Here is a 7931-nt window from a genome sequence, read left to right on the forward strand (position 1 = left end):
TACAGAGGTTGTGGAAGCGGAGGGGGAGGGAGAGGAACAGTTGGTTGAAGATGCTCCTGTTGCAGCTGCTGCCAAATATGTGGATGTGGAGGATGGATTCAGGGTACTACTATAGGCGCCACCATTTATGGTATTCGAACAATTTGCTGATGAGGAGCCGCCACCACCCTCGTTCATTTTGTGGGATGACGTATTATTTCGATGTGAAGTATTTGTTGTAGCCGATGATGATGATGTGGCGATCACATTAGTGTTGTTGTGTTGCTGTTGTTGTTGTTGTTGATGGTGGTGGTTATTGTGGCCCGTGGAGGAGGAGGCGGCGGATGATGAAGTTTTTAAATTCGTTAAACTTTTGTGTAATTTCGGTGGTAAGGCTGGATTCATGATATCATTGTTATAGCCTTTCAGGTGGTGTCCTGCTCCCGATCCATGGGCAAAACTTAAATAGGCATCAACCTTTATTTTTTCGTTTTTTTGGTAAAGGAGAAATGTTGTGGTTTCAGTTCAGTGAGCATCATGTTGTTGTTTTGATTCAATTTTTACACGCACGCACGCACACACACACAAACATAAACATCAAAGCCAAGCCATCCACATCAAAAAACGTTCACAAAAAGAAAGTTTTAAGAAAAATGGATTTAAGCTGATTTTTTTGCACACAGATTGTCTTTTTTTATTTGAATTTGGATTTCTTTTTGTACATAGTATACACATAGAAGAGAAATGATATAATTTTGTGGTGAATATTGTGGTTGTAGGTGGTGGTAAGTTTTTTGATCGTGGTGGTGGTGGGGGTGGACATTAAAACATAGAGGATAGTTGTCTCTACTAATTGTTTTTTTTTTTATTTTAATATGAAATTTGTAGTGCAATAGGAGGAGAAAATGATGATTGTTATTGTCTGCGTAATGAGGTAATGTTCTGTAAAATCAAAAAATGGTGATGATGAGATATAATTTTAAAAAAATTGTAGATTGATAATTTTTTTTTTTTTATATTTTTTGTGGCAGATGAAAATATAATATATATAGATTAAATTATATATAATATAATAAAAATACGTCCAGAGATTTGATATAAAAAATACAATATGATGCAGTGAATAGATAAGGCAAAAAATTCGGATTTTTCAAAACTTTTTTGAGGTTATGTCATTTTTTGAGGTTATTTTACATTTCACACTTTTGAGGTTAAATGTGACTTAAAAGAAATTAACTGAGTTATATTAGGGTAATAGTGGGCGTGGATTTTTAAAAATTATATTTCAGGGACTTCTAATAGGCGTGGATTTTTAAAAAATATTTTTCAGGGACTTCTAATAGGCGTGGATTTTTAAAAATTATTTGTTCAGGGACTTATGATAGGCGTGGATTTTTAAAATTTATTTTTTTCAGGGACTTGCGATATGCGTGGATTTTAAGAACTTTTTTTTCAGGGTTTGATGATAAGTGTGGATCTTTAAAATTTATTTTTTTCAGGGACTTACGATAGGCGTGGATCTTTATAACTTATTTTTTCAGGGACTTATGATAGTTGAAGATGAAGAAAAAAGGCGAAAATTAAAATAGTCTGATTCGGGTTAACCTCAAAAAAGTTTGAGAAAAAATCGTCACACAAGAAATACAACAAATTAGAGAAGAAAAAATCGTTACAGTTAAGAAAAAAGAGAAAATAAAACATTTCTCACATCAAACATACCTTGCTATTCAAATAGGCAGCAGCAGCTGGCGATGTTATGGTGGTACTGTCAACCATCGATGCCCGGCTACTGCCACTACTGGCACTGCGTAAACGATCACCACTACTGCTCGAGCTGCGCTTGGTGACACGACCCAAAACTATGGGCGAAGAATCGTCATGATGTTGCGGTGGTGGCAACATTAACGATGACGAATGATGATTGTGACTGTGACTATGGGCATGTCCATGATGGTGATGTTGCTGCTGTTGTTGGTTATTGGATGACGTTGTAAGTTCACCCGACGATATTGTGGCAATTTTCCCCTCATAATTACAGTGACCTCCTCCCCCGCTCATGTTGTTGCCGGACCGTTTCATTGTGTTGTTGGCCGAATTGGCAATCATGTTACTGTTATCGGTTTGCTGTGATGACGATGCTTGTGATGTTGTGTTCGTCTTTGCCGATCTTTGATAATTCAAAGAATTGCTATTCGAATTTCCTTGTAGCCGCGACGAAGTCGATGAATGTTGACTGGGTGAGGGTGAATTCGAGGCAGACGAATTAGAATTCAATTTGTTGCTAAGGACAGTGAAGAAAGCATTGTTGGTGGCATTTTGAGCATTGCTGAGCTGGGTCGAACCCATATACGACATTGGCACATGCTGTACGGGGCATTGACAGGTTGGCTTCTTCGAAGATGACGAGGAGTTGGAGGCATTCGACGAGGAGGTTGTCGATGCTGACGAGATGTTGCTATTTGCCGAAGAGTTGCCAGCCGAGAGTTTGGCATCTGCTTTGGATGATTTGCTATTTGTGAGATTTTGTGTTAGGGGATCGGCCACAGCGTAGTAACGTGGCATTGTACGATGATAACGTTTCGATGAAGATCCCGAGGAGGAGGTGGTTTTTGAACCACCACCACCGCCATTAGATGTTTTACTAGATTGTGAATGTTGTAGAGGCAAAGTGTTGTGACCCGATGTCGCCATGGGTAGTAGATGATGATTTTCCGAATTTGTGGCCGTGGAAAATGTTGACAAATGATCATTAGTGGCTGCTGAGGCATCCACATCTATGGCAGGTGTTGAAATGGCCTGTGTTAGGGAGGAGGGCGATGGTGAAGCATTGCCAAATTGGGTGGGAGATGCTATTACTTCACCATTTTCCGAGCCGTTGCCATTCGACGAACAGGGTGGCAGTGAATGATAGCCACCACCCCCACTTCGATGAGAACCTTGACTTACATTCACCTCCACATCAACCACATATTGTTGTAGTGGCGGTAGTTGGTCGGCGGCAGTTCGCTGCAGACGTCGTGACACAGTATTGCCACTGTTACTGCTGCCCCCCACAGTTGTTCCATTCAAATGGCAATTTTTATAACCACAATCGTTGGAACCGACCAATGTTTGTACTGCTGTTCCACCAGATTGTTGTTGTTGGTGCTGTCGACTTAGGGAGGCTGTTGTCGAAGCATTTGCCGTTAAGGTTGATGTCATTATTTGGGCTGACTGTAAAACACTTTGGGTGGCGGATGATGACGACGACTGCTGCTGCGGTTGTTGTTGTTGCTGCTGGGGAAGAGCAGCCATTTGATGATGTTGTTGCTGGTGTTGTGAGACAATTGGTGTCATTGTCTGCACACAAATGGAATTACTTTGAGCTACGTGCAAACGATTTGTATTGTTGGCATTATTCCCAACACATGTGGTGGACGAAGTGGTGGCAGCCAACATTTGCTGCTGCTGAGCTTGATGATGCTGTTGCTGCTGCTGTTGTTGTTGGTGATGATGATGCTGCAATTGCATTTGTTGGTGCTGCTGCTGGTGCTGCGATTCATCTTGTAAACTATAGGGTGGTTGATGGTTCTCTCCGGTGGCTATGGTGGTAATATTTCCACCACTATTTATATTGATATTTATTAAATTGGTGGTACTCTGGGTAATTTGATGTGATTGTGCCGGATTTGTGGCCGTCGTCTGGCCCTGTGGTGATGGCCCCGTCAGTACGTGAGCCTGTAATGTGGGCACAATATGACCCGTCGTCGTCGTCTGATGACTCATTGGACCATGTGACGATGGCTGCGGCTGTGGTTGCGCATGATGTTGTATTTGTTGCATTTGCTGTTGGGCCCTTCGATTCATATCGGCCGTTTGTAACTCCACCGAATTCATGCCCATTGTGGCTCTTTGATTGGCAGCTACCTGAGCTGCCGCCGCAGCTGCTGCACACTGGGCACTTAAGGCCTCAGCCTGTGATATGGCCACCGCCTCATCGTATGGCGGCGGAGCTTCACCACGTGGAAAATATCCACTTGGTGGTTTCCACAAGGGGTAGTGGGCCGCTCCACCATATGTATAATCCATGCTACTGAGATTGCCCTCCATATAACCCATATTGCCAGCAATATAACTGCAAAAAAGAGAAATTAAATCAATTATTATTGTACAAAAAAAAGTTCATCCCTTAACTCACCCTATACTTCCCACAATGCTACGTTGATCCTCGGCCGTTTGACGATTTTCACGTGCCCTCAATTTTTTGCGTCTAAATCGATTTATAAGGAAAAATATCATCGACAGTGATAGCGTGGCAGTAATGCCACTAACGATTAGTCAAACGCCAAAATCCGTACTACCATCGGCTAGCTGATCATCGAGACAAATCACCTCACAGCAGTTATTGCCCGATCCCACGGTTTGAAAAGATTTACATTTGGTAAATGCCTCACACAAGACCATTTTACAGGCCTTCGGCAGACCACTATCACATATGCACAAACGACACGAATCTGGACCGGGCATATAATGCATCCCAGTCTCGTACATCTTGCCATTGTAGTCGCGACAATGGGCGTTGATCATTTGTGTTGAGCTGGCAGCAAGGGCATCTGAAAGGAGCGGAAAGAGAAATGATTTCAGTTAGTTAAAGGATTTTATGAAATGTTTTTTTTTTTTGTTTTAAACAACATATTCCCGGAGTATTTATTCAAATATATATTTTGGACCCGAATTGAATATCCAGAAGTGTGGAAAAATTCATTTTTGGTGGTTTCTTAACCAATTCTAAGTTATGTTGAACCCATATAATACGGATCTAGAGGTGTGAAATCTTGTTGTAGTAGCCAGATCGGCAGATCTGAATATAAAGACATTGACAATTTCAGAAATGGACTGTCTATGTTAGCAGTGACCCTGGTAGAGGATTCCTCGTCAAGAATGCCGCGAAAATCGCCATGAACAATTTTATTATATCCCTGCAGTAGATGGATTATGCTTGGATGATAACTGGTCCCAATACTGTTAACGGTCGGAACATAGACATTGACAATTTCAGAATTGTCGGAATGAACTGTCTAGGTCAGCAGTGACCCTAGTAGAGGATTCCTAGTTAATAATGCCGCGAGAATCGCCAAGAATAATTTTATTATCTCCCTGCAGTAGATGGATTATGCTTGTATGATAACTGGTCCCAATACTTTTGACGGGCAGAATATAGACATTGACAATTTCAGAATCGTCGGAATGAACTGTCTAAGTTATCATATGACCCTCCGCCTCCGTTCGACTATACATCTCGGCGCTCATTGCTTTAATTGTATCAAAGTGCATTTCATTAGTCTTATGGCTGTGATTATAATTCTAAACCCTTTAGAATCCTATTTTAAGATATAGACCTTCACATCATATGGCTCATGACTTTCGTTAAGTTTTTAAATAACCCAAAACAAAACGAACAAAAGTAAATGACATTGAAATGAAGGGTTAAAAAGTGGTACCTTTTTATGTGTTTCATTTTTCAACGGTCGACAACTACAATAACAAACAAATAAAATGCAATTCAAATTTTCGACACATGTGTCACATTAAAACATACTTCAATGACAACAACAAAAACAACAACTACAAGAACATAACGTCAAGTATACAAAAGAAAACAACAATATTTTCATCATTAAATTGGGGGGGAAAAAGAACCCAGTTTGCACTTTGGTGCTATGGATGATGGTGGTGGTGCTGGTAGAGAGGAAGTGACAACATAACCAAACACTCACACACACAAAACATATTCAGGTGTCAAATACCAAAGAAACATGTGTGTTACAAGCCCACACATCTAGCCAGCAAGCTAGCTACTCCATGGAGGCCTTCCCTCAATATTTTGTGACAATATTTTGAAAATGTGTGTGCCATTTTTTGTTGTTGTTGTCGTTGCCGTTGTTATTTAGGGTTTTTATTTTGAGAGAGAGCCAAACACAGGAAACAACAACAACAAACAAACACAAAACTACAAAATAATGCAGCCACATGTTATATGGTTGAGTGATCGACGGGATAGATGGGTAGCTGGCTAGCTAGTTGGCTGGATGAATGTACATGAGCAGCAGTTATATATTTTCCATTCCAGCTAGTTTCCCAATAGTTGAACATGGTGCACATGTGCGACATGTTTTCGGTAACATTGTTGTATGGTTCCCAAAAGAACACAAAACAGAATGACAGCAACAACAAATGCACTGAAGCATAACGACAGCACCACCGCCCCCACCACCAACAACAACGGCAAAACCAATCTACAAACATGGACAGCAAGCAACACCATTTGTGATGTTTGTTGGCCCATTAAAACATGTTACAAGTTGTATGTCAGCCAGGCAGCCAGCCAGCAAGCAATCATTATTCCCTGGCCTCCACCACCCTCCTTTCTTCTACGATGTGCTTGGTGGGGCACACAATTTCCTCATCAGGCCATGTTCCACATTTTCTTTTTTGGTGTTGGTGGTGTTGTTGTTGTTGTTGCTGGTTATGTTTGTGTACGTGTGGCACATTTGACTTTTTCTTTCGTTCCCCGAAAATGCAAAAATGCATAATAAAACAACAACAACAAACATTATACGACCGACCAACATGATTCCCAGAGAAAGACAAGCAGCAGGGTAGACTTTATGATTATTCCTAAAAAAATATTGTATATATTGAAACTTCGTTTGTTTCCATAAGAACTTGTAATATTTTATATTATTCCATTTTTTGTGTTGCTGCTGCTGTCATCCCGCCGTCCATGTGGGGGAGTGGGCGTAGAATTTTGAAATATATGTTGGTGGCTACAAATGTGTATGCGTGCATTCGTGTGTGTGTGTGTTATATCTGTGTGTGACTATTTGAAAACAAGAAATAACATTGTGTTTGTGACATATATCCTTTGACATATCCGCTACACAAACACTTGTATACACCAACACACACACGCACACATGTAGAGCACACACAAGGCTCACTTGCTCGCTCGTTCACCACATCTACAAACATCCCCTATTGAGAGCAAATGTAAGCCTGGTGGATTCACCAAACAACAACAACATAATCTCTTTGCCATAAACAAGAATAATTACGACAACAACAGCAACAACAAAAAACGAATATTCTCAGTGCAGCATAAAAAACACAAACGCACACACACCATCCACCCACCTCAGTTGCTCAATAGCACACATTTTGCAATTTTTATTCTCATGGCTTGAAGAGCAGTAGTGGAGCACATTTGGGAAGGTTGAGAAAATTTTCGAAGGGGGCCTTTTTACCACAACTTAGGTAACTGAGGAGAAATAGACATTATTCCTTGTTAGCCTGCTAGTCACATGATATGAAACGTAATAAAATGAATCATGAAAAAAATTCGTATTGCCCACGTTGGGCGCCAACAAAATTCTAATCATGTTAATATGGTATCTATTTCGATCACAAATAAAAATAATTTATTCGTTCTTTCGGGTTGGGAAACGTTGAGCCCCAACAAATTTCTGAAAATTGATATGAAATATATTTTTATCGCAAATTCAAGCTGTTTAATAAAAATATATAAAATTTTGGGTGAATATAAGAGAAAAATATCCACGTTGGGCGCCACACATTTTGCAATATTTCCCATGGGGCTTTTTTACCACATTTAGGTGACTGAAGGAAAATAAACATTAATTCTTGCGAGCCTTATATTTACTGGCCACGTTGGGCGCCACCAAATTCTGAAGAATTTAATTTGGCATCAATTTTTATCGCAAATTCTATATTTTTCGCCACTATATATCAGAATGTTTAATAAAAATAATTTGTTCGTTACCTCGCGTTGGGCGCCACTACAACGGTTATTTACGATGAAGGTGATATATATGCATTTTTGGATTAATATAAGAGAAAATAAGTTAATTGGCATTAATTTGTATCCAAAATGCTATATTTTCGCCACTATATAT

The 7931-nt window shown here is 40.1% G+C and overlaps 2 protein-coding genes across 2 annotated transcripts; both read right to left on the minus strand.

The window, feature by feature from the left end:
• Positions 1–38: 38 nt before the first annotated feature.
• LOC133321641 (protein bunched, class 2/F/G isoform-like) lies at positions 39–4290 on the minus strand (the record flags this gene model as incomplete). Its single annotated transcript, XM_061530724.1, has 3 exons — positions 4157–4290; positions 1699–4093; positions 39–456 (listed from the first exon to the last, which is right to left on the minus strand). Coding segments are annotated over exons 1-3 (2914 nt in total), but the record flags the coding sequence as incomplete, so codon positions are not given.
• Positions 4291–4296: 6 nt separating this feature from the next.
• On the minus strand, positions 4297–4571 carry LOC133321640 (uncharacterized; the record flags this gene model as incomplete). Its single annotated transcript, XM_061530723.1, has 1 exon — positions 4297–4571. A coding segment is annotated over one exon (275 nt), but the record flags the coding sequence as incomplete, so codon positions are not given.
• Between the last annotated feature and the right edge of the window lie 3360 nt (positions 4572–7931).

Source organism: Musca vetustissima, unplaced genomic scaffold (assembly GCF_032173495.1).
Source record: "Musca vetustissima isolate MV318-11 ecotype Yass unplaced genomic scaffold, APGP_CSIRO_Mvet_v1 utg394222, whole genome shotgun sequence".
Lineage (NCBI taxonomy): Eukaryota > Metazoa > Arthropoda > Insecta > Diptera > Muscidae > Musca > Musca vetustissima.